A 27,281-nucleotide genomic window follows, 5' to 3' on the forward strand; every position below is an offset into this window, starting at 1 on the left:
AAGAAAAATTCACTAAATATTTTGTGCATCCTCCCGTTGCAGAAATAACAGTCTCTAAACACTTCCAATTAGAATCTGGATTCTTGTGGAAGGTATTTTAGACCATTGTTCTTCACAAAACATCTCCAATTCAGTCAGGTTTGATCGCTTCTAAACATGGACAGCCTGTTTTAAATCACACCACAAATTTTCAATAATATTCAGGTCTGGGGACTGAGATGGCCATTCCAGACCATTTTATTTGTTCTTTTGCATGAATGCCTGAGTAGATTTCAAGCAATGTTTAGGGTTGGTGTCTTATTTAAAGATCCAGCTCTGGCGCAACTTCGACTTTGTCCCTGATTCCTGGACATTGTTCTCAAGAATCTGCTAATATTGAGTGGAATCCATGCGACCCTCAACTTCAACAGGATTCCCAGTCCCTGCACTGACCACACAGACCCACAGCATGATGGAACCGGCACCAAATTTTACTGTAGGTAGCAAGTGTTTCTCTTGCTGTGTTCTTTTTCCGCCATTAATAACGTCCCTTGGTTTGCCCAAATTATGATATTTTAGTTTCATCAGTCCACAGCACCTTATTCCAAAATGAAGTTGGCTTGTTCAAATGTGCTTTAGCACACCTCAAGTGACTCTGTTTGTGGTGGTTTAAGAGAAAAGGCTTTTTATGCATTATTTACTTCCATACAGCATCTCCTTGTGTAATGTGCGCTGCTGAATAGTTGAACGATGCACAATGATACCATCTGCAGCAAGATGATGTTGCAGGTCTGTGGAGCTGCTCTGTTGGTTGGCAGTTGTCTGTTCTCACCACCCTTCGCCTGTGCTTATCTGAGATTTTTCTTGTTCTGCCACTTAGGGCCTTAACTAGAACTGTGCCTGTGCTCTTCCAATTCGTCACAATGTTTCTCACAGAAACTGAGAGCTTAAATTTTTGAAGTAGTTTTCTGTATCCTTCCCCTAAACCATGATGTTGAGCAATTATTGTTTTCAGGTCATTTGAGAGTTGTTTTGAGGCTCCCATGTTGCCACTCTTCAGAGAACATGCAAAGAGGACAAACACTTACAATTTGCCTCCTTAAATACCCTTTCTCGTGATTAGTTTAACCTGTGTATGGAGCTGAAGGCTCACTGAGGCTACCAAACCAATTTTGAGTTCCAATAATTAATGCTAAAGGTATTGAAATCAATGAAATGTCAAGGGTGCCTAAATTTATGCACATGCCTAATTTTGTTTAAATAATTATTGCACACTTTCAGTAAATCATATACACTTTATTTGACTTCTCAAATATCACTGTGTTTGTCTCCTATATCATATATTTAACTGAGATTTCTTATCAAAACAACCAATGACTTATAAAGGAAAATCATGAAAATTTTATAGGGGTGCCCAAACTTTTGCATACCACTGTATAATAAAAATAATAAATTATCAAGTAATGGTGCGTTGTTTTAATACTCTTTTTAAAATATGAGTAACAATATAAGTACCAAATATGATACAAATAGCTTTAAAGGGTTATTTTACTTTTACTTCTTTTACTTTAGGGTAAATTACTTGAAAGATGATCTACTGTACAACTGCTTTTTCCACAGTAACGTAACCATGGAGATATTTCTATTAATTTATCTTGTCTCTTCTTTTACTGGTAGAAAAGGATTCCCTATTTTTCTTTAAAAAGCTGGCTAATTGTTACCCCTTGGGACTTTTAAAAGTGCTGAAACTAACAATCTTCTTTTTGGTAAACCTGCAACAAGAAAAAACAGCACTGCTATATTTTCACTGTCACATGTTAACAGACATAGCTGACAGTAAATCTAAACGAAAACTACGTTTTTAATGAACGCTGAATTCATCATAGTGAAAAGCTGTAATGTGTTTATATTCGTAATGTAATCAGGCTGGAGACATGTTTTAATAATTTAATTTCACCATGCATAAACCATATAGAAAATACTGTACAGCAATGACAATAATAAAAATAATAAAAAAGGACATTTAATGATGCAAAAAAAAAAGCAAGTATCACAGATCACTGAAGGCTCAAACGTTTTCATCAGGTTAGTCTTACTGTGGTTAGTACATGTGAGATACACAGAAATAATAAACAGTAAGTCAAAAAAGAAGTTAGAAAAAAGCTCATGTTACTTTTATTTTACATCCAGTTTGATATTTTACAACCCCCCCCCCCCCCCGACAGAAATGGGGGTGGTAAACCAATGAAGAGGGGGTTTAAGTGTGTTAGTTAAGGTGGGTTTTATACATGCACAAGGCATTAATTCTACACCTCCACCTTTCTATATGGCACAAGTACAAAAAAAAAAAAAATCACAGCTAAATCCCTCCTTCATATTATTCTTGATTGGAAACATCGTCCCACATTAATACTGCTCTCTTACATCACCACATTTCAAAATAACCTTCAGTGTTTAGCCCGTAGCTGATGCTCACATATCTGCAAGAGACGCGCTGTGAAAGTATTCAGATGAAGTCTAACGTATCATAACCGGCCTCCTTTAGCTACACGTGAGCCTTACTTTTTCTCACAACTTCACAGTTACATGACAAAGCTGCAGCGGGGTACGTTAGAGCCGACACGACGGCAGACAGTCAGACGTTAAGTGGAGAAACAAAAAGGTTTGAATATGAATGTATTGAGCTCTCCATCGTCAGGAGGAATGTCACTACATTTCAAGTAATCTATAGCTCCTAAAGCATCTGAATTTTTCCATCGAGACCAATCAAGCTGACACGCCATGGCAGCCAGGCGTGCAATGAAGAAACCTAAAAGTTTGCTTTAACACACAATCTGCCTGGTAACACTTCTTAATGACAATTTTACTAAAAAAAAAAAAAGCATGAAGTCGTTTCACATTTATTTCAAGTCACGTATGATCATGTGCTTTCTCTTTTCTCCATCCGCCTCTTTGTGTTCACTCCTCCATTTCACGGCCAAATGATCTGCGTTACATACAACACGTTTTAGGTTGAAGATGCTTTCCAAATACTTAGATTGAAAGTCCCGGTTGAGAAGTAGGCAGAGCTGCAATTAAAAGCAGAAATTGTCTTTAACTTCCGCCTCAAATTTAGCTTTAAAAAAAAAGAAAAAGCATGTTGGTTGAGAAAAGAGAAAAGAGATTAGAAAAAGATGTGTAATTGTTAAATGTGCAGCTCCTTTAGTGCCATTATCAGATGTTATTGGTGAGTTAATTTTTCTTTTTTTAAAGTAGAGATTAACTGGGGCATTATTGTTCTGTTTTAGTCATTAAAAACTAATAAGCTGCGAAAGAAGTACTATGATAAACAGCCGTTACAACGCTGTGAATGGAACAGCAGGGGGAGCTGTGATGTAAAGAGTTCTTAAAAGAGGAATAGGTCCAAGTCACATTAAGCTCCATTCAGAGGAACGAGCGGGCATTAGCTGAGCAGGAAGAGTTTAAACGCTTTAAAGATGGACTAAAAGCTGCCAAGGCATCCCTTTAAGAAAGAGAAAACATGCACAATGATAATGCAGTGTGTCGCCAATAATGCTGCTGTTCATTTCTTCAAATGACGGAGGAAATTGTTCAGCTTTTTTCCTGTTCGCTGAAAGTGATAAGTCTTTTTTTTTTTTTTTCTCTTCGAGTAAGGCTGGAAAAAGACGTCTTTTGTTTGAGTTTGACATTTTGTGGACATTCAGAAAAGTTGGAAACGTCAAAGTGAATTCCTTCTTTGCAAAGTTGTATCCTTCATTGTTCTTCACTCCTCCCGACAGGAAGTGAACTGTCAGTGAAAGTTTTCAGTTTTGTGTTCTTTTTCTGTGAAAGTCTTCTTTTCCTTCCATCTTTTCACCTCCTCTCAGAACAACACGTCCTCGTTGGTGATGAGCGTTTCCACCACCAGTCTCTGGTAGCGGATGTCATTGAGCGCCGTCATGGCGTCCAGCTCGGGGGCTCTCATCAGCGTGGGGCCGAAGACGATGCCCAGGTTCTCGCTGGTCATGAGGTTCTCCTTCTCTGACTGGATGACTCTGGAGGGAGACAGGGCGGGAAAGTGAGCGGCACAGGACTGAACACATCTAGATTCAGCTTAGTGACAGGTTTAGGTAAGACAGATCAAGGTACGACATTCAGACCTCTTCAGGTGAGCCATGAGGTAACGCAGAGTCTCGCAGTGAGCAGGAGGCAGCAGCTTCAAGGCCTCGTGTACAGCCTCCAGGCGTTTTTCAGGGTCTGTAATCTCTGAAAAACAATTCAAATCAAAAACGGACCTTTCACAAACATCTTCTCTCAGTGACTTCCAAGCTTTCAAACTGTCGCCGACAGTGCGCGGACTTACTTGCGGCTTCTATGAAGCGTGGGTGTGCGTCGTACGTGATGAGGGGGATCGGCAGCTCTCTGAAGTACAGCTTGAGGGCTCCGGTGATGATGTTGATGTCCTCGTAGGCGTTTGAGGAAATATCGGCCTTCTCTCCGTCTGCGTCGATGGAATCGAGGCGTGAAAAAAATGAAAGGAACAACGATGATGTAACTACCAGGGAGGGAAAAGACGGTCAGATGGAGAAAAACAAACAAACACTCACCTCGATCGAAAGCCAGCTTCACATCTTCGATCAGCTCACTGAAGCCTGATATTCTGTACAAACCCTCCGACTGAAGACCTGAGGCAAGACGAGGAGAGGAGGCACCACAACATTTAGATGACAAGTGAATCGATAAGTCATCAAATATGACATTGAATAGGAGAGGGTCAAATTAAATAAGCATGACTCAATTTCAGTCAAGTCGAAGACCACCTTTGCGAGTCTTCTTTTCACGTGTAATTAATTCAAAATGCATTTCGCGGCTGCTTCAAAGAAAGGACAGTCGGGCTGTATACATGCAATACAACCTGCTCAAAAACTCAACACCCGCTGCACCCGTTTCTTTATGACCGATTTTCTGATTGCTTAAATTGGCTGGTCATTCTGAAAACTGATATTGACAAACACGAGCGGCCTTTTTGCGACCGTTTCTTTCTTCACGTGTCGTGGAAATGGAGCGTGTTGTGTAAACTAAAACGAAGGAGACCGAGAAAGAGGAGACAGAAGAGGAGAGGGGGGAGGATGCAATAAGGATTGATTAGAGAAAGGGAGACTAGAGTCAGAGTGGGAGGGTGTGAGGGAATAGATTGTTCTGTCAAGTTCAATCACTTCCAGTCAGGTGTCTGCATTGATTTCATGTTGTATCGTCGTCTATAAAACTCTGTCTGCTGCATCTCCCTGGTGACGTCTTCCATCCCAGGAGGGAAGGGATATTAATAAAAACACGCATCTTACATAAAGACGCACAGCCTGTGGGCGTTCAACCCTTTTCTCTCAACGTTTATATAACCGCTGACTCACACACAAACACTCATGCCCACTCTAATTCTTCGCCTCCTCTCACCTCTGGCCTCGATCTCCTGTATGCACATGTCCACCACCATGGGCCTCTTGGTGTTGTGGGCTTTGACGAGCGTGGTCAGGTCGCAGCTGTACACCTTCTTGACGTGCCGCAGGTCCGGCTGGCAGTCGTTCGGCACCACTTTGGAGCACTGCTTGTGGACGTTCAAGCCGCAATCTGACAGAAAAGGAGACTTTAAGCTCACTGTGCGCCCACTTAAAGTTCATTTTGTGTGCATGAGGATCAGAGTGAGGCGTAAATAAAAACGAGAAGAGGCATATAAAACTTGTCCTGAAGCGTAGGTGCACAAAGTTAACATTTAAAGTTGATGATGCACAGATGAGTCAACAGCTAAGGTGACTAACTAACTGAGTCACGATTTAAAGAAAAAAAAAGTCCAAACATGCTGAACACCAGAGGAGCTTAAAAAAAATAAAAAAAATAAAAAATAAAATAGCCGCCCGTTTGGGTTTATTTGACGATTGAACGAGTAACTGAAATCCTGAGGCTGAGAGTGTTTTACCTGCACACTTGACTCCCTGAGCGATGAGACCCCACATGAAGTTGGCACAGTACTCGCACCAGTGGGGGCCTCTGAATGTATGAACCTGGCCAGAGAGGAAGAAAAAAAGGCTTTTTGACGATTCGCAGAATCAACAACAGCAAACAGACGAACAGTCAAAACACACGCGGAGAGACGGAAGAATGCATCGAGTGAATATTTCTGAAGGACTACAGGAAGATTAAGGTGAGGAAAAGACAGACGGGGCCAATACGAGTCATTACCTTTATCATGCAATAATAGACGAGAGAAAAGCTCAGGCAATAAGAGATTTATAGAATTTTTATCTGCTCATTTAATTCAGAAATTGGCTCTAGAGTATATAATGAAATGCTAATAACCTTCACCCTACTGAGGAGCTCCTGTGTGTGTGTGTGTGTGTGTGTGTGTGTGTGTGTGTGTGTGTGTGTGTGTGTGTGTGTGTGTGTGTGTGTGTGTGTGTGTGTGTGTGTTGGTCCAGCTTCCTCTTTCGCTCAGTGCATTGGAGTTCTGACCTTTGTGCTTCTTGCTAATAGCTACTTGTAATATGTAAATGTCTGAATCTGAAGTCCTGAAAAGAAGCTTTAAACGTGCGTTTACACGTGTGTGTGTGTGTGTGTGTGTGTGTGTGTGTGTGTGTGGGTGTGCGCTCCATGCTCTCCGAGTTGAATTTGAATAAGACCCTGTGAGCTGAATCAGCGAGTCCTCGCACACAGAACAGGATGGAGAAGTGTGGGGGAGCGGCTCACCTTGAAGTTGTGGACCTTCTCGTACTTGGGCGCTAAGTCGCTCTCCCTCAGGGTGGCCCGCCGCACCAGCGACGTAAGCTGCGAAAGGGCAAAAGATCTGATTGGTTGCCAGAATGTGGAAGCAGGGGAGGTGGGTTTGGAGGGGGCCGGCACCCTTGTAGGGTCCGGGTTGCTGCTGGAGATCGGCAGGGAAGGAATGGAACCAGCGCTGGCGTTCAAACCCAGAGCTGCTGAGAAGAAAGAACCCTTCGGACCCGTGTCCTTCTCCACTCGCCTGCGGGGTTTCTTTTTACCTTTCTTTACCATGTAGGACTCTCGGCTCGGCATTGTGGGAGCTGTAGTCTGAATATGAAATTAACTCACACTGTGGGAACAAATCAACGGTCACTTAGAGAGGAAAGTCTCGTTCAGGCTATAAAGAAACGACTTCTGAGGAAAAATGAAGAAAAAGGGGGGAAAAAATAGGACAAATAATTTCAAGCTCCATCGGACAACAACATCCCAAATAAAGGAGCAAACACACGACCAATCCTGCTGTTTCAGTACCACAAAGATCAGCCAATCAGATTAGCTCTGCATACTGATGCTGCTGTGTGCTGCAATCCCAGATCACAACAACAAAAAAGAAAAAACAAAAGCCTGCTCCTCTGGGAACCAAAAAAAAAATAATCAAAAATGATGAGAAAAAGTTCCCTTGTATGGCTCTAAAATTCTTGAAAAGCGTCCTGTAAATCCTGCAGAGCTGACTGATGCGGCAGAATGTGCATCCCCGTCTCGGAGTCTCGTGTAGGTGAGCGCTTCAGCCCACATGGCTCAGCGTGTGTGTGTGTGTGTGTGAGTTAATCGGCTTTGCCTCCGCACACTCGGCAGGCAGCAAACCAGCGGAGGAGGGAGGTGACAGAGGCGGAGAGAGAAAGAAGATGAGGAGAAGGAGGAGGGGTGCTCCGGTGCAGTAATGGATGAATTTAACAGGTCACATTGAGAGAGGAAGGAGCCAATCAGAAGCAGCGGTTCTTGTTGTTTCGAAAACAATTCTGCCACCTCTCCTGTCCCAGGAGAACGAGAGGGAGGGAAAGAATGAACGAAAAATGCTGGGATTTCATTCAGTCGTTCACACTTTTTTCCCTCTTTGTTTCCCATCTTTCTTTTGCGTTTCACCATCGATTTAGTTTTCTCATATTTTACACCAATTTCTCACACAAAATTTTTTGGCTGTAAATAGCAGCTCGAGTCTTGTTTTTGTGCAGGTTTTTTGCATGTCCTTACACGGCCCCTTTACAAATCAAAAGCCGAGGTCGGCCATTATTCCTCCTCAAACGAGCAGCATTATACAAGAATAGTTGAAGGCTCACAAAGTCCATTTTTGAGGTTTTCTGGTTAAGTGCAGCCTCTGGTAGGAGGATGTTTGGGCTTTTTTTTTTGGACATTTTTTTGAACACGTTCAACAAACAAACAGGAGGACTGCATCGAGTCCTCCCACTCTCTGGGAAGTACTCACAAGCTTTAAGGGATGAAACTGTTTTTTTTAAATTTCAGAACGAGGACACAAGATTTTTAGCAAAGTAGTGACAGACATTTAAAAAGATGTCACAAATATCTCAACTGTGTTGAATTTAAGCACTACATGTGTGCACGTTTATCCTCGGAAATGGGTCTTTGAAAAAAAGAAAAACAAAAGAACAATGTAAAGGTTTTTTCGTATAATTTAAAAAGAAATAAAGGTTCAAATCTGCTCCTGTCACCCTCAAGTGAACTGACTCGCAAAACAAGGCCTTGAAAATTAAAAATTAATAACTCATCAGCTGAGTCGAGTCTTAATCACCCTCAGAGGGGCCGTTACTCCGCATTTAACCCCAGATAAACGCTGCAAAGCTGAAATGTGTCGGCATGATATATGCAGGTTCCGTTCCGTCTTCCCTGCAGAAAGCCACCTCTGCTCTCAATGTCACTGCGAGCCGTACTGCTTTGTCTGCAAATCCAGCCAATTATGAAAGCACACACGTCCACAGGGCCACCCCCAACACACACACACACACACGCATGCACGCATACACGCACGCACGCACACGCACAGCATCGACAGTGATGTATGAGGTGCAGCACGGTCAGTCATGCACTGCAGGTCATACAAGGCCTCAGGAGGTTCAGTACTGGTGTAGCACACAATACTTTGCTATGAGCCTGTTGGTGTGTTTGGTGAGACATTTGTTCATTTTGTAAGAATAAGAAACAAAAATGTGTGTGTGTGTGTTTGCATATAAATGTGAGTCTCTGCGTTTCAGAGCAATTTGCACGAATGGCTGCATCTCCCTGCTCCTTTTTTTTAATGAAACCACACGGCTGCAGAACCAAAATTATACATCAAGCATCGCTGCATAATTTGCATCCAGAACTCGCTCCTCATCCGTATTTCCACCTTCGGAAAAAGTTTTCAGACAGCCCTCTGGGTGCAAGACTGAACGCTTCAGAAATGAGCGCAAACAAATGAGACAAAAACAAAGTGGAACAAGGTTCTGAATACGAAGAAGGCAGCTTTTCGAGATGGACAGTTTCCGCAGGCGAGCTGCTGTTATGTAATTTTACTGCAGAGCCCTTGGCTGGAGGCCATCTCTCCTCTGCATCCTTCCTCCTCCTCCTTTCCTTTAACAGACTCCCCCTCCTTCCATCCCAGCACAGTAAATACAGGAACCATCCTCACCTTTAGCCTCCACTCACCTCTCTGCAGGGCTTTAGCTCCCCCATGTCACCTTCACACTCCAACACTAAAGATCCAAGACTTATCGTTTTATACTTTTCACATCACTCTCCAGATATTATGATGCTATAAACACTAAAAACTCTGGTTTTGCGTCTTCTGACTTCAGTCGCAAAATGTACTGATGGGAAACTTCGTCAAATTGGCAAAAGTCCCCAGACTTACTAAAAGCTCCAACTTGTCTTATAATTGTTCATTTGAAGGAGTTGTTTCGGTCTTGACTCCTCATGGGAACATTTAGACATCCTTTATTCTGATCACTTTATTCCTTCTTCCAAACAACCCCCAAAAGACCCTCCAGTTTTCAGGCTGTTTTACCAAAAGCACAAGGTAATTAAAGGATGATTAAGGCTCAAGCTCCTGCATGAATCTGAGTCAAGAATCTATCTGGTGTAGCAGAGAGGGACGAGTTCGGAGGGTATCAATCGATCCCCAACGGCATCTAAAAATTTGAATAATGACAAAAGGAAATTTGCCCGGTTTTGCATTTCATAACAACAAACTTTAAAGCTACTGTGAGGAGTTTTTAACACTTTGTGAAATGAATCCTGATGTCTCTTAAAGACCTATATATGACATCCATATTCATACTTTTGCCTGTGAAAGTCAGCAGGATGAGATTTCACGTTGGAAAAAGACACCACGTTGTCCTTCAAGGAGCAAAAAAAGAAAAACCAGAACGCTCCTAAACAAAACTTTAAGCTCACTAAACGTCTGAGAGCAGCCAAAAATAACAACCAAGTACCACGGCAAAATGATGAAGGGGTTTGTGTTCCTCACCCTCTCCTCAGTGTCGCAGTCGTCTTTCGCCGGAGTGGGTCCGTCTGGGGCCTCGGGGCTGAGGAGCGGCAGGTGCTTCTTCAGGGTGGGCTCCTGATTTAAGGTGGTGTAGCCCACGTGTTCGTAGATGGGGTTTATGGTCATCTTGGCGATGTACTCCGCAGCCTGACAGAAAGCACGCACTGTCATTTCATTCTTTTACATTTGGACTTGATGGGGTCTATGTTGGAGAGTCCTAGGAGCTGGTATGATGTGAGTATTTACAATCATTGATTACAACGAGTCAGCCTTGGTCAATGAGCCTCACTGCAGCAAGTGTTACGCACAAGACTTCTCAATGTTGGTGTGGATGTTACAAAGTTCTGCTTCTTTAATCGAGTGGTTAAGAAGCACACACACACACACACACACACACACACACACACACACACACACACACACACACACACACACACACACACACACACACACACACACACACACACACACACACACACACACACACACACACACACACACACACACACACACACACACACACACACACACACACACACACACACACACACACACACACACACACACACCTTTGTCTCAATATAGAGTGTGATGAGGCCGTCTGTAACCAGGTCGTGGATGGACTCGAACCTCTTCTCTCCGACAAAGTGCTTCCCATCGTGGTAGAGACGGAAGTTTCTCGTCTGGTTCCCGAATCTACAACAGAATGGAGCGTGGCATTAGCCTCGTTCAGCACGCGACCAGCAGTGTTAAAGCGGACACATTGGGCTTTTTGTTGAACCGGGTGATAAGACGTGAAGATGTATTCGAGGTACGGGACGACACACTTCACTGTACCATGGGGAAACGCATCCGTCTCCATGCGGACCTTTACTGGGCTAATCAAAAGCCCCAAACTGGCACAAAGTCGGAGAGGCAGAGCTTTGATGGACTGACTCTTAACTGGGCCAACACATTATCTGCTCCTCAGTGGATCACAATGAAACCACCGCCGCATAAAGCGACACAGTTACATCATTAACCCAAAATCCAACCTTTTTCTTTTTCTGCAGACCCAAAGCGGTAACACTAGTTTATGAGGGGGGTATTTATGGAAGGTAATTAAAAAACCACAGGGATTAAAAGAGATGGAGAGAGAGGGATAAAGTGTGCAGGTGGAAGAATGACGTGGCTATGAATAGATAAAACTGACCCGAAACCAAATTCAAACTAAGCCACGCACCCGTTTAAAAGTGTGACGCCTTCTTCTTCTTCTTCAGGAAAATGACAGGTCATATGCTACACTGACATTTTGACATTTCATATGCTAACCAGGCTAACGCTAAGTGGGTGCTAAAGATAAAATGAGTAGGCGCTGCGAAGGAGGGCCATGTGAGTCCACAGATGATCTCCTCTGAGCAGCTTATAGCTCGACTTCTGCCTTTAAACACCCTCGTACCTGAACCTGGTGGTCTGAGCGCTCGCTATCGGACAGGCTTAACGTTCACATGGCTTCTCATTTTCTCACCTTGCCTGATTAAAAAAAAAGGGCGAGGGAGGTCAGGCAGCTACAAGCTCTCAGGGGATTCACAGAAAAGCTAAACCCTCTTTAGTTATGTCTTTGGGATTATTACCTGGAGTATCGTCAAATCAAATTCAAAGAATGAGACCAGCATCGTTTGAAACAATGAATACAGAATAAAATAGAAAACCTGTGTCTTAAAAAGAGCCGAAAAGAGTCCGCGTCAGAGCAGTCAAGCGAACACGACATTGGTTCTAAACTGTGCACGTCCCTCTAAGACAGCTCTATTCACAGACCTGAGAGCCAGCGTGTACGTGCCCGGCTGTCTCTGACTCTCCCTGATGAGGTAGCTGCCTTCGGCCTGACTCAGCAACAGGTCGGCCTCTTCTCTGGAGATCATCCCGTGGTACCTGGACGGGGAGGAAGTACAGACAGCACACCGTGAATTTTAAAATCGGAATATTGGAGAGGCGCGCTGCTCAATCAAAGACATATTTCCCTCCGCAAATTGGGCTTTCGCGTGCCCAATAACATTTATTTGTAATAAAAAACCAAAAAGATGGTCACGGAGAAGGCTTACTTACTCTCTTCCGTAGTATTTAGGTCGATTGTTGACCTGCAGGGAAAGGAAACAGGATTAATAGTGTAGGGCAGAAAAATTAAATGTTCCGAATTTAACTCAAGGAGAAGAAAACGTTAACAACCAACTTTGACAAAAGTACTTTTTCCCAGACTTGGCCTATTTTTCGAGACTTGTATTTAAACCTCAAAGGGTAACCAGTGTGTTTGTGTGTATGTGCTCCAGTTCGTGTGTGTGTGTGTGTGTGTGTGTGTGTGTGTGTGTGTGGGTGTGTGTGGGTGCAGGGAATATTGCAAGAGTCACATAAAAAAATAAAAAATAAAAAGCTGAACGTTCTGTTGTTCTCAACAAAACTGCTGTGCAGCCAATAAATCAACCAGGAACCAGCAAACCACGCTGAATATTAAACGGGCTGCTGTGTGTGAAAGAAGCAAAGAGAGCGAGAGAGAACACAGGAAGGAACATTTACAGGAGCAGTACGGCTGCTCACGGACGTAATCCCAATACTTATTCAAGCTACGAGTCAGAGAGTGAAGGGAGGTTTGTTAAGTGCTTCCTTCATATCAGCCATGCATGTGCACCTTTGGACAGCGACTGCTCTCAGGCCTCAGGGAGCACACAGACTCCGACCCATAGCTGATGCTCCAAACACATCCTTGACTACACGTAGCAGAGTGCTCATCCTGTCCGGACGGCAATCCAAATCCCCGCCGTGTTCACTTCACAACGAGCTGATTCAATGATGTCATCACCTTCACGTGTGCCACTGACGGGATAGAGCTTTGTAAATAATGTTATAACCTGGAGATTTAGATCACCTCAACATGCCATAAATTAAAAAAAACACCAGCCACAGACGAAGTGCTTATTGGTGCATCATTAAATCACATATGGCTGGAGTCCCAGTAGACAACATGGGCGGGGGTTAGGGGGGCTTTTGGACTCCGTCTGTCAGCCAGTCTGCTGGTGGTATAACTGGGTCAGCGGCACCACCGACTACCTGACCAGGCCAGAGAGCCGCCAGCTGTTCACTGAACACAAACATCCAACAAGCTGTAAGAGGACAGTCTTCAACAGATTGACACAAACAGCGCCGCCTTTAATCTCACACACATCTGGTGGCCGTGTCCCTCAGGGGGCAGAGGTGCTGGTGCGTGGCATTAACTGGACATCAGCAACTCACCTGAACATCTGGATGCCTGGAGCGAAACCATGAACAAAACTCGAGGGGGGAAGAACGCTTCACATCAGTTTAAAAGAAGACAAATATGTGAAAAATGTTTTAACCTTTGACCTATCTCCCCTTTTAGTGCAGCGTGTCATGCTTCCACCTCTGATAAAAGCACAGCAGGTGCTTGGCCCAGAAAAATAAACAACAGATGAAGCTGGCTTTTCTTTACTGTTACTAAAAGTTCTTGTACTAACAATAAAAACAAAAGTAATCACAAGGTGTTCCACATTTCTCGATCGCATTAACAGATGTTTTCCCTGCAGACAATGGATTGGTGAAAAACAATCAGCCCCTTCTACAAAGCTAAGTCAGCGAATGCAGCCTCCAAGGAGGCACACACACACACACACACACACACACACACACACACACACACACACACACACACACACACACACACACACACACACACACACACACACACACACACACACACACACACACACACACACACACACACACACACACACACACACACACACACACTTTCTGCTAGCTTGAGGCTTTTTATCCAGACAACTTTTGTTGTAGTTGGTAATGTTCACTTGTACCTGCTGTTAGACTGTGTGTGGTGTTTGAAAATGTGAAAGAAGTCTCATCTAACAATAACAATGTTACAACCTGTTTCTACAGTATACAAACCTCGGTGCCCAACATTTGGTCATTTGTTGATTTGAATTGCACTCTTGAGCCTGCACAAATACACTGGCAATATGTGGGTCTCTCTCTCTCTCATATTTATACGTATACTTTCTTACCTCGCAGGTGCAGGTGAGTCTGCGAGGATGTGGCGCCTCCTGCTGGAGCTGGTACACTGATGCAGAAAAAACACAAAATCATCAGTGAAGACGAAACCGAATGAACTTGAAAAAAAGAAAAGAAAAAAAAAAAGAATTAACAACAACTTCCTGTTTCTGAAATACTTACAGTACGACTTCCACACCGGTGGCCTGTATTCATCATGATCTGAGGGAGGAAAGAGGTCGAGTTAGTTTGCTAAGCTATGTCGCCCCCGAGTGGACAAACTGTCTTCACAGGAACCATCAACACTATGAGGCCAGGATAGGATCTTGATGTTTCACTTTCCTTCTTTCCTGTTTTTAAATCAGTGAACTAGGACAGAGAATGAAGGTGTGACTGAAACACTGATTTAATTTGTGCTGCATGAGAGTTCACAGATTTGAAAGAATCAAATAAAAAACCTGAGATTCCTCGCGGGGATTATGCAGTTTTTGGAAAAGATTTCTAACACTGATGGTGACTTTCATCTCTATCATTTTCATGCAGTATTCTCTGGCTTTCAGTGTGATTGATGATGCCTCCCTCAGGATAAAAAGAGCCCGAGGTGATTTCATGAAAACATCTCCTGCATGAAGCATTTTGTACTGCAAAAATGTAATAAAATTCAAATGGGCTCTTAATGCAATCTGTCCGGCAAGACAAGCCTTTGCTGTCGCACCCCTTTAGGCCTGCACGCCTTAAATGAATTGTAGATTACATAGGAGTGTTTCCTCATTGCAGATCATAAAGTGTGACTCATTAGAGGATAATGAACAGCCTCGGGCGCTCATATGGAGTTTGGCTAAACTCTGCAGTAGCTAAAGAACATTTCCACAGATTGTGAATCCCTTTCAGGTTCCCGTTCTGTGGCGTGAACATTCAATTGTCATAGCTTGCAGTGGGTTGCAAGTTGAGCATATTAACAGCGGCAGCGTACTTGTCGATGTAATACTCATTTGGTAAGGGTTTGTTTATTGTGCTGACACTTTGGTCATCTTTTCAAACAGACTCTACAAATCCAAACCCTTGTTTTATTCCCGACAGCTTGGAAATCTTTGGATACAATTATAAAAGAAGAAGAAGAAGAAGAAGAAGAAGAAGAAGAAAAAAGAAGCTTAAAACATGCAATTACAAGACAAATATCTGCATGCAAACTGCCCTAAGCCCTGAACTGAGGAACATGAGAAGATAAACCTTTATCAAAGCCATCTTACTCCGCTCGGGAATTTAAAAATACGTAGGAAATAGATTTACCCTGATAATATAAATTGATATGCATCCTGGCATCTTGCAAACTCAAGAATATAGTCTTCAATCTTCTCTGCGTGAGGAAAAACTAACAGCCTGTTTCCTGTCTCGTTGCACTCCGCACGCCTTATCTATTCAACACTTGTCGTCCTGGTATCCTGTCTTCAAAATAACTTTGAATCCTCCCCGGGCAAGCGTCTTCCCCTCTTTCTCAAGGCAACACTCCCTCAAAGATAGACACACTCAAGAGGAACCAGACAAAACATATCCACTGCTGGCATGCTGACAGGGTCCCTGTGGTATACATAGTTCTTCTTACTGAAGCGGTGCACATTTCATGGGACAGAACGACCCTGTTTGAAGTACTTCATGGTATTAAACTTTATTTAATTCAAGTCATTTTAGCAGCAATGATCACCGCAGAGCTTGAAGAACTATTGAGATCGTGACCCACATTTTCTGATAGTTTCTCTGATCATTTATACCCAGTGAGTAAATAAAGACATTCAACATTATAAAAATGCCTCATATATATTAAATCCTGCATTCACTATGACACAAACAGAAAACTCAGAGCTCATCGATTAACTTTACAGATAAAAGGACCATATGTTTGCTTTCTCTGGAAAGTAACCAGAAACAAATCTAATAAATGAATAAAGGAGTAAAAATGTTGCACACAATAAAAAAAATACTTAAGAGTTTTCAGACTTATTTAGTAGAGAGCTTGACTGAGCCATAATATTTAAAAAATCGTAAAAAGGTTCAAAATATTGACGTCAATATCAAGTATGCATGATTATAACAGCATCAACACACAACAAGAAATAAGCTTAATTAAAATGCAAATCTTACCAAAGACATTTAGGGCCATTTTGATGATTTTGTGATTTGATTTAAATTAACCAGCAGATCCCAAATATCCAGAAAAGGCGTTCCAGTTTATTTGAAATCCTTAAACAGAGAAGACAAAAAACAAGATTAGAGAAAATCCCTCCCGAAGAAAGAAAGAGAAACGATAAATGATAAGGCTTCATAACGTCAGCGGGTTTGGACTTTAGTTCCCAGCCTGAACCAAGAATAAAGCACATCTTCGTATGATTGTTTTCCCCATTACACAATAAACCATCTATTTAAAATACGCCGACAAAAGGGGTTACATAAAACGCGACATTTTCCCTGAGGTTTTATCAATCTAAATGTTAGCTAATATAACACTCACATTCACATCCATTCTACAGTGCAGTCGCCATCTTGTTGTGTCACGTGATCAGTCTCGCCCTCTCTCGCTCTCTCTTTCTCCGGGGGTAACTATGGTAACAAACCTTCGCTGATGATACCGCGCTGCTAGAGAGACGACGAGTTAAAGTTTGTATTTTGTTAATATATATATATATATCGGTTACCTCGGTGGTTTAACATTATGTACAGTTATTTAAGATGATTGGGAACATACATTAGGAATAGGTTTAATTAGGATTGCGAGCCAAAGCTCCTATATAGTTATTGAAGCTAACCGGGCTCGTCCAGCTTAGGTATCCGGACACCTGTCAGCAAGCGAGCTGTTGAAACTAAAATGGCATTTTATTCGTATTTGATGTCATAAAATGACTACTGCCAATACGGCCGGTTAGCTCAGTTGGTTAGAGCGTGGTGCTAATAACGCCAAGGTCGCGGGTTCGATCCCCGTACGGGCCACTATCCTTTTTTTCCCTGATGGATAACCCAGCTGATTTCATTAACAACACTATAGTTATTCTAGTACAATTAAACATTGCCTGGTATGTTAGTATGAACTCCCTATGTATAATGTTAACTGTATTATTCTGTGTAAGAATGTTAATTCTATGAATCATTATTGATGGCCTTTTCAGAACAGTTCCCCCTCACGTCCACGAGGTGGCGCTGTTTGTCCGCCTTCGTTGCCTTTTCCCTCAGCCGGACTCAGTGGTGCACGGGGTGCCTGTGCTGGAGGCGGTGAGTCGCTCTTTATTGTTCCAGCAGAAAGCTCAATGCAAGGTTTCCCCACATTTCTCTCAATGGCTACCGCGCAGAAACCACGTCCCACCTGAGAGGGAGAGCGAGAGGAGGACTTGATCAAACCCGAAACTCCAACACAAGGCTCTGTGGGATTTACTGTCCGTGCTGGAAATACTGGAAAGAAGCTCACACAGACGGACAATCTGTGCATACTGAAGAAAGAGAGAGAGGGGGTAAGGAAATCATGCTATCCGGCGTATGCAGCGAGGTTACACGTAGCCTCCTTTTGCTACTCCTATTTTTATCGTGCACACTTCATACTTACATTCATGTAGATTTATGGAGACACTCGGTCCGAGTTTAAACGCGTTTAAGTGCAACAGTGCGTGACGTTTGATGAGCCTGATGTCCTAAGTATAAGCGATTGCAAGCAGCCTGTTCGTTTTCCCTAATCGGCTGAGCTTCAGGAGGTCCAGCAGAGCTTCTTTTTGCTGTAAGCTTCGTGATAGACAACCGATAGTAAGAGATTTAAACATGATCAGGCGGTGCAATTTTTTACAAAGTTATTTCTTAGATCTGAGGTTTGAGCTGGATTCTTGGCTGCTTCACTTGATTTGTTATATTGCATATGTTGTATGTTAGTAATATATAATTCTATTTCAGCCCTCCCATTCACCATACATCACAATAGGCTTGTCATTTTTAATGCACAGCACACACGTAGATAAGTAGTACACACACACACACACACACACACACACACACACACACACACACACACACACACACACAGAGCTGCCCTGTCTTTTGGGTGTGATGTGGCTGCCTTTAGCCCACTGACATCTTCACCCTGGCTGAAGGATTACTCTGCTAACCTACATCCTGGCTCTTGCACTCTTGCCAACTGTACTCTTATGTGTGTGCCTTTGAAAGGGCTTTAAATAGGAGTGTCTGTTTTATTTATCTTGACAAAGCTGCTTTGTGCATGCATGCATGTTGTGCAGAAAATGGTTCTTTTGTCACCTTCACACTGGAGACTGTTGAAATGGCACCCAATAGGTGACAAACAATTCCTTTCCATTTTATTGATCTGTGAAGAGTGCCCACCCCTTTTCTGAGTGAGGGTCGTTGTGGGAACAGCACCCATGATCCTTATTGTCTTGCTCTTGTTTGCGTTCACTTTCACAATCAATATCAGAGCCTCCATGCAAAGGCAATCCTTGTTGCTGCACACACACAACCTCAGCAGCGTAACCCTCCTGAGGGTAGCAGAGCGGCTTCATGGCTCGGCGAGCTGGAGAGTGTCACCTTGATAGAACGTACTATCAAGCGCAAGCCATTGATCTGGCCTTGATCTCGGCTTCACCTGTGCTTGTCAGGTTGTAGTAGATGCCTGTGGGTGTCATTTATCATCTTAGCTGGGAACGCTCAGAAGCTGATTGTTCAATGCTGAGCTCTTAGAAAAAAGTAACAGGAAATGAAAGCACTCCTTGTGCAGGCCTCATGTGTTTTTTTCCGTCCTCTTGATTATATATACTCACTGTCTGAGCTTCTTTCCTGATCATATCATCGCAGCCTTGTTCAGTCAATGCACTCTGATGAAATGTCAACATGTTAGTTGAATAAGTTGACCTTCGAGTCAAAGTTAACCACAGTCTTTTAGTAGCATCTTCCTGCAGAAATTCTTCCAAAAAAAGCACAGATTTCACCCATGATCCACATATTCCTGCTGATTCCTTGCCAGTTTACTTTTTCCATTTTGACGACAGTCTTGTCAGTGATTAGTACACCATATTAATCCCTTCCATGAAGCAAGCTCACCAAAAAGGTCTGGCCTTTAGCCCCTTAAAAGTACATTTAAGGGGGGGAGGGTCTTCAAAACTGGTTGACTCCTATTAAAATGAACATCTTTATGTTTTTTGACACGTTGATCGGTTAAAACCAGATATTTATATACATCCATCACGCTCTTTTAAAAGGCATCTTTAGTGATTTTCTGACATTAAACAGACTTAATGATGGTTTGAGGGAGTTATCGCCAGATAGACACAATCATTCCAGTGATTAGAGCTAAATCTCTCACACTGAAACAGTTTGTGAGCTGAGCTGTGTCTCAGTGAAACCCCCTCTCATCACATCCTTTTTCTGATCCTCTTTCACAGCACTGTGTCGCCGTATTATTAATCTGTTCCCATTAACGCAATTGATGATCTGGCTGCTTTTGACCGGTCATTTCATTTCCTGTCACTTACAAAATCCTCTTCTGTTGCCCTTTATGCAAACTTCATGTGTGAATGTAAACACTCGGATTATGTAAAGGTTCCATTTCTGTGTGTTGACTTGATTATTACTTCTTAACAACAAAAGGATTAAAACCAGTTCAAGTTAGAGCCTTCTCTCTGAAGATGCACACACACACACACATGCACACCGACACTCACACTCACATCCGTTTCCCAGAGCCTGGCTTCCCCCTCACTACAAACTCTTGGGAAAACTTTCAGTTCAAAGGCTGCATGAGAGGCCTCAGTCCCTCCGATTTAAAGCCCGGCCTGCTGGAAGCTCCCACAGTGGCTTCCTTTGTGCCCGCAGTGTGATCAGCTCACTCTGTATTCCTCTCTTGCTCAGCTTCGCCCCATGTATAATCCTTCAGCCTGTTCTGAGAACAGGAGGAAACTTCTGCTTCGGAATATTTCACTCTCTCTCGTTGTGCAACACGTCCCAAAGACGGCGAAACACAACCAATACGCCAACACGGGTTTGAATTTGTGATTTCTGATTCCCCCTTCATTGATACTGTATTGTTTTAACTTACGAGGGGAAGGGACTCTGCCACTGTCCTTAAAAGCCTGACATGCAGCCATTATGTGGAGCCACTGAAAACATTTCCTCCACAAACCAGCCCTACTGTCTGCAGACTGTGCTTGTCAGGCTCATTGGCACCTGCTTGTTTAGTGAACGATCAGGTAGCGCTTTAGAGACGTCTCTGCGATGACACTTGGTTTGCTTTGAAGGCACGTCGTCTTTCAAAAGACGATTACTCCCGGAGGTGGAGCTTTTTCGCCGAGCAGGCGTTGAGAGCATTCGACGCAGACGAACAACAGAGCAGAGCGTTCTTTTGCAGTGCAGCGGGGGGAAGTAGCACACAGGAACAAACGGAACATTCCCACAGGTGTAATGAGTAACCTGAATGTCACGCCCCTTTTTTATTATTGTCAGGTCACTTCCTTGGCCCGGCTCCAGTTTCCAGTTTCAGCTTTTGTCTCTGAGATGGAGAGAGGTGCACGTTTCAAGGCCACATAGTAGAAGGTGGGGGCCAAGTTTTTCAGGAACACTTCACTACATGTTTTCATGTTTTCTCCACCAGAAGTATGCAACACAAAGAAGTCCACATTTGTTGTGATAGATGCTGGAAGAAGACCTGTGTCTTTCACACTGAGGTCAAAGGTCAGTTTGTCACTGTTCACTGGCTGTGTGTCATTAGTTCCAAACACAGAGTTTTTTTCCAGAGTTTTTTTCCAGAGTTTTCAAATCATGAATTTGAACCCACGAAATTTAATCCAATCACAAGAAATCAAGAAGTGTATATAATCCGTACTTTGAAGAAGTTAAAACCAGTGTGTCTTTGCATAAAAGGAAATACTTCACAGATTTAATTTCTTGTCATAAAGCTTTCCGATGTATTACCTTAATCAGGCTCTAACTTCTAAATGATTCCACTTCCTGTCTCAGCGCCACAGAGAGAAGTGACGGCCGCTCGGTGGATTTTTGGAACCGTCTCATTAAGGCCCCAAATGATACGCATGTTTTATTTCCCTCCAGATTTGGGCAAAAGAAAGCTGTACTCTTTAGAGGAAACTTTGGGATCACACTGCCCCTTAAATCAAGCTGAGTGATGAGCATGCTGCATGTACTCGGCCTGAAAATATAAACCTGACTCGGGACATGTTGAAGCCTCACTGAAGGATGCTTACAACCTGCTGGATGCTTTCCTCCTTACTGTCCCCAAATATTTAGACTGCTCCGTTTATTCAGAATAACAGTGGGTCCCATCTGACCACCTGTTAATCAACACGGTGTCCAGGCGGTCCCTCATGACTTATTGATGGATTGACATGTAACCCTGTGATCCTCAGCATGTTAAAGTGTGTTTGGAACTAAGACAAAGACATTTATTTCGCACTCACAGAAAGCTCCGATAAAAGGTACGAAGAGATTCTTTTATGTGGTTTTAATGCACCAACACGTGCACTCAGACAAACAAACACTGCTGTGTTTGCATGTCAGCAAAGTTAGGTCCTGTATGCCCCCCCCCCCCCCCCCCCCCCACACACACACACACACACACAAGACATTCCCCAGCCCTGATGTCACCAACCGTCTGCGAGGATATTTATTGTCTGAGGTTGAGGTTTATCAAGTGTGGGATGGAGGTGGGGGGCGCTGAAAAGATTGTGCCTGTTTGAGACTGAGAGAGAGAGAGAGAGAGAGAGAGAGAGAGCGAGGGGGGGCGGGGGTCATTGTGTGTTTTCAGACTGTATCTCATCTGCCCCACTTGTGGCGCTTTGATTCAAGTCTGAACTGGTCTTAAACCGAGCGGCGTGTTTGGTTTGAAGGAAACGCTGTAAATCCCACCTGCATGTGCTGAAGTGTGTCTCGCAAGGTGTGAGACATTTCTGTCTGCCTCTTTGTGCATCAGCGCAACTTTAAATTTTCGCTGTCATACTGTGGTTTATCCACCGCTTTCATCATCCTGACCAGAATAAATCCCAGCTGAAAACTCACTGACTGAATGTCTGGTGGTTTTAACTTTTGTGTAGAGCCAATTAAACCCAGACTGAATAAATGTGGACGGCTTTTTCTCACGTTTCTTGAGCTTATTCGGCAGAAAGTTTCCCCCAAACCAATTCTTTGTCTTTTGCACACTCATTTCAAAATATTTTTTCCCACTTTTTTTAAAGAACGTTTTCACCAGAAAGCAACATTGATGCTCTTCGTGGTGCTTTTTTTCCCCCCCTGAAAAATCTTTGCTTGTGGAACACCCACACAATCTCTATAAAAAGAAAACAGGAATGCCTTACAAGGAAATTCTGTTTAGAATCGACCAACACACAGGATGTGATGCAACTGTTCTATTTAGGATGAGGGCCCAAAGAACAAGCTTGAATCTTTGAGGAAATGCTGATTCGTTAAACTGCCTACTGTGTGTTTAAGACGTCTGAAAATATCTGAAAATCACAGCCTGAACAGATTGCTGCTTTTCCAGCTTTAACTGCAACCTTACATCTGAAAGTACTCTTTCCTCTCTCCTCCAGATTTGAAAAGAGGTTTCTGCGGTTCAAGAGATCCTCAACCGCAGCATCCTTCACCATGGTGGAACCAGCTGACAGGCCGTCTACAGCCGGGCAGAGGTTGGGGGCCCCTGACAGTTTTGGGGTGTCCACTCTGGAGCCGGGTCTGCGCCCTCCTACACAGCCTCCAGGGAGACAAGTCTCCATCCGGGTGCAGATGCTCGATGACACACAGGAAGTCTTCCAAATTTCGGTGAGTGGAACGTCTGATCGAACTGTTCGACACTCTTCCTGATCCAGATACAGAGGTTGTCAAACATATGTTCCAGGTTTGGTTAGAAGTAGAGCCTGACTCATATATCAGACAGTCGATATCGACCTGTTACGAAAAAAATCAGTGTACATTTTCAACAGATAAATAATGCTGTATCTGCAGCACATTTTAACAGGAAATATTCACAAAGGCTGCAGCTCACTTTGTGTGAGACCTACCCCACACGCAGCAGAGATTAAAAAGGACTACCGGAAGTAGACATTTTAACTGTTTTTGTTGTTGTTATCTTGTTTGCTTTTGGAGGTCATATAGATGCATTAGTATCATTTTCTGTGTATTTCACAACTGGTTTATAAAAAAAAGCCAAAACTGAGTCAGCTGACCATCACGTCACAGTGCCATATCTCTACTTCCTTGAGAGACACAGAAACTGGGATTCCAGCCAGCTTCTGGTTTAGAGCACAACACACCTTTGTACAGGCCCTCTGATGTAGTAATGTCCTGCACCTGCTCTAAATTGCAAAAATTATCAGCAATACACACATACACAGATAGATAGATAGATAGATAGATAGATAGATAGATAGATAGATAGATAGATAGATAGATAGATAGATAGATAGATAGATAGATCGATAGATCGATAGATAGATCTGTATTTTTAGACTTTTCCGTTGTTATTTTCGGACCCTATTGTCTCGTTGACTTCCTTCCAAACAGACTGATGTGTATATTTTTTATTGTAACATATCAGTTTTCACTTTGATGAGGCGTTTTGAGTATTTGCATGTGTTTCTAATCTCTTGACTCTATCTGTGTGTCCAGAGAGTGTGTGTGGCTGCATGTCAGTGAGATGAAGGCTTCGTAATGCTGTTAAGAGAGCAGGGTCCTCTGGGAGAGTTCACAGGCAGTAGCTTTAATGACATCTGTGCTGCTGTGCCGATTCATAGTGGGAGTTGTCTTGAAATTCTGAATAAGCGCATACCGCTCGCACGCCCTCCTTGGCAATTTGCACGCCTTTTAGAAACACCAGCCGCTGCATTATCAGCTCCCAATTCGGGAGTTTTTGTGATGATAATGAAGTTAGATTCAAGGGAGTCACACTGTCTCAGCTGGCTTGTCGAACATCCAGAGCTGCCAGTTTTCAAGGGGCCGTAATTGGCTCTTGTGAAAATGCCAAGAATGTACGTGGTCGTTCGTGTGTCAGAGCCTGAGGATGTTTGCGTCTCTCGCTGAGCGGACAGTTTGACGGGAGGGGCTGGGATCTTGGCTCAGGGATGTCATCTGCATGTGTGATTTTTAGAATTTTTCAAACCCCCCAAACTGATTAAAGTAAGAAAACTGAAGTTGCGGCTCTCCACAAAGCAGCAGCAGCAGCCTTTATTTATGACACGAGTCCCTCCTTTGCTGTCTTCTTCTTGCCTCAGATTTCTCACACAAGCAATTTCAAGTCCTAATATCTCTGCAGCATCAGTTTAGACGTCAGTGCTCTCACCACAGGAGAGCATTACTGACGAGTACAGCATGGCGAGGAAACACAAAATGTACCAATATTCTCTCGTCTGAAGCACGAAAGTCTAAAGCAGCAGGAGAATTGAGTGGAAATGTGAGGAAGGCAGAAAAAGAGTGCTGAGCAGGAAAAAATAAGAGGAAAAGGTGGAGTTAAAAGGGAGGAGAAAAAGAACAGAAAGTGAACCTGACTCTGTTTTTATTGCTTATAACACATTCCCTGCAATAAGGGAAGCATTGTTGTCTTTTAGCTTGACTCACCTAATCCGTCTTTTTCCCGCTTCAGTGCCTCTCGCTGTGTTTGTGCGAGGAGGTGTAGACTAACGTGTGAATCAACAAACAAGCCTGTAGCCTCACACTAGAAAACGTTGGCACCGAGTCTGGCATTTTTTCCTCACAGCGGGAGAGCTAGCCCTCCGTGAGCTACTCCTTTACTCGGCCGGGGGGCTTGGAAGAGGAGCAATAAAATGTAAAACATCCTTTGAAATAACATTTTTCACACTTTAAATAACACCTTGGGCATGCTGTAGTTCTGTGGTAGCATTGACTTGAGTGACTGAAGTGCGGTGTTGAATTATCATAATATAATTATTATTATATAAAAAAAAATGCACCAATTAAAATGCATGTGTTTGGCTGTCAGAAACGCCCAAATCCAGAAAAACATCTGTGTCAGAAAATTCAGTCAAAATGGCCATTTGCACACTGCACGATTAAAACACCTGGTTTCATGTGTTTGTTGTGTAGCCACATAACGAACCAGCTTCATGAGGGGTCATGAATCTCAAGCAGGCTAAAAATCACCTTTTTATTAAATGTTATAAAGTGAATCACATCACAATCATTCTGCCGATCATTCCACTTAAATTGCAACGACACGTCTTGGCTCCATGTGTGATGGACGCTGCATTCTTTGGCTTTCAGCCTCAAAGCAACAATGAAATCAGCTGTATCCTCAGGCTCTCTGTCGGGAATGTAGATTATGTGGACAGACTCTGTGGGACAGATTCCAGGTGAAGGGCGACACGTTGGGAGTTTACACTCTATATCGATAATGCACCTTTTATTTTCATTCCTTTTTTTCTCTCTGCTGAACTTGAAATTGACCTTGCATGTGTATACCTTCCATTTATAAAACATTGGCAGCTGCCTTAGTGGCCACTATTACTACACACACACACACACACACACACACACACACACTGTGAGGCTTCATTATTAATGTAGAATAGAGGCAGCATGTTGGACGAGTGTGTGAGTGCAGAACGTCATTGCTCACTCTCACCTTGTAAATATTTAAAGACAGAGATGGTGTGTGTGTGTGTGTGTGTGTGTGTGTACAGGCAGGCAATAAAAGAGGAGATATGTTGCTCATTTACTTTGACCTGCTTTCCCGTGGTCCAGTCTCATGTCGTTACAGTCAATCCTTTGACGCTGTGTTCCTGCGAGCTCAGACGCACCATATTCCTCATCTGTGTTCCAACACAAAGCTTTGACTCCGTCCTTTGATATCTGATGTTATCACAGTTTCATCTCATTAAGCTGCAGTGTTTATATGTGCCAGAGTGAAACTGTTCAGCCTCCATATCCCACATTCTCTCGGTTTATCTTGAGGTGGAAGCTTTTGTGATTTTTCCAAAGGAAACAGTTTTGGTTTTAGTGGTGGATATGATTAAAATGGAGGGAAGAGGGTGAAGTGACTTCATGTAAGTGGAACTCACACCTGTTTCAAAATGGAAAATACGGACGAGGACGAGCTGCACTCCGAAATGGATTCAATTAGGTTTCTGACCTCAACTCAGCTCAGTTTAAAAGCAAAGAAGCGTTGTAAGCTCTTTCATAGCTGAGTGTTAGCAAAGCAGCCGCTTCAGTCCATCTGTGTCTACACATGATGCCTTCAGGCTCAGTATGAAGTGTAGGCCACTTCTGTTTTTGCAGAAACCAATACATACTTAACGTGTGCTCCTAAAGTGGAAGAAAACAGATCTGAATGGCAAAAAAATAATCTAGATGTGCTAATATGTCGAGTTAGGAGTGTCTAAAATCAAATCAGAGATTGTCCTCTAAAGGGCATGAGATGAATTTATTTGAACTGAAATTACAACTTCAGAAAAATACAGTTGGAGCAAAACCACAAGATTTATCCTTTAAGTGGCGATGAATGGGACGAGATAAGATACTGCAAAGTGCAAAACAATACATTACAATATGATCCAGTATGAAACAATGCAACTTGATATGATTGGATATGAAACACATACTTATTCCCTTTAGAGTAAACATCAGAGTGAAACAGAGGCCAGGAAGAAAGAGCAAAACAATCCAGCAGTGGCTTTAAAATGATATGTTTCGGTTCCTGCAAAAACAGCGGGATCAAACTCCGTTTTAATGACACGTCTTTAACATACCGTGGTTTGAACCGTTCTGTTTCTCGACTCGATCTCCACGTTTGCACCTGCACGCGCACGTCCCTCCACCAGCCGTGCTGCACTGTCGTCCTCTCCAGCTTTAACTTGCACTTCAACATGATGGCAGAGATGAAGCCTTGATGACTCCCAGGGGAACAGCTGAGCCCCCCCCCCCCCTCCATGGACCTGTCCTCCCTGAGAACCTTCTTAGTGCAGATGATATATGTTTT

At 43.2% G+C, this 27,281-nt stretch overlaps 2 protein-coding genes across 3 annotated transcripts in view; one reads left to right on the forward strand and one right to left on the reverse strand.

Moving 5' to 3' along the window:
* Positions 1-1,912: 1,912 nt before the first annotated feature.
* Positions 1,913-16,905, reverse strand: LOC306818652 (N-chimaerin). Its single transcript, XM_079336333.1, has 15 exons — positions 16,812-16,905; positions 16,445-16,543; positions 14,489-14,527; positions 14,320-14,375; positions 12,335-12,366; positions 12,047-12,160; positions 10,819-10,945; positions 10,232-10,396; positions 6,697-6,774; positions 5,930-6,014; positions 5,410-5,583; positions 4,566-4,643; positions 4,322-4,459; positions 4,119-4,224; positions 1,913-4,013 (listed from the first exon to the last, which is right to left on the reverse strand). The coding sequence occupies exons 2-15, from the start codon at positions 16,461-16,463 to the stop codon at positions 3,842-3,844; spliced, it is 1,383 nt and encodes a 460-aa protein (XP_079192459.1). The 5' UTR covers positions 16,464-16,543; positions 16,812-16,905; the 3' UTR covers positions 1,913-3,841.
* Positions 16,906-17,016: 111 nt separating this feature from the next.
* Positions 17,017-27,281, forward strand: part of LOC306818651 (FERM, ARHGEF and pleckstrin domain-containing protein 1-like) — a 45,051-nt gene continuing 34,786 nt past the window's right edge. The window contains exons 1-2 of one of the 2 annotated variants that reach the window (XR_013778335.1): positions 17,017-17,802; positions 22,885-23,113. Coding sequence is in view for 1 of the 2 variants with exons in the window: in XM_079336332.1 (XP_079192458.1) it covers positions 22,940-23,113 (174 nt within the window). In the remaining variant the exon portion in view is untranslated. The remainder of the gene's footprint in view (positions 17,803-22,884; positions 23,114-27,281) is intronic. The other variant, XM_079336332.1, reaches the window with a different exon arrangement.

The sequence above is a fragment of the Symphodus melops genome (assembly GCF_947650265.1).
Source record: "Symphodus melops genome assembly, chromosome: 23".
NCBI classification, from domain to species: Eukaryota; Metazoa; Chordata; class Actinopteri; order Labriformes; family Labridae; genus Symphodus; species Symphodus melops.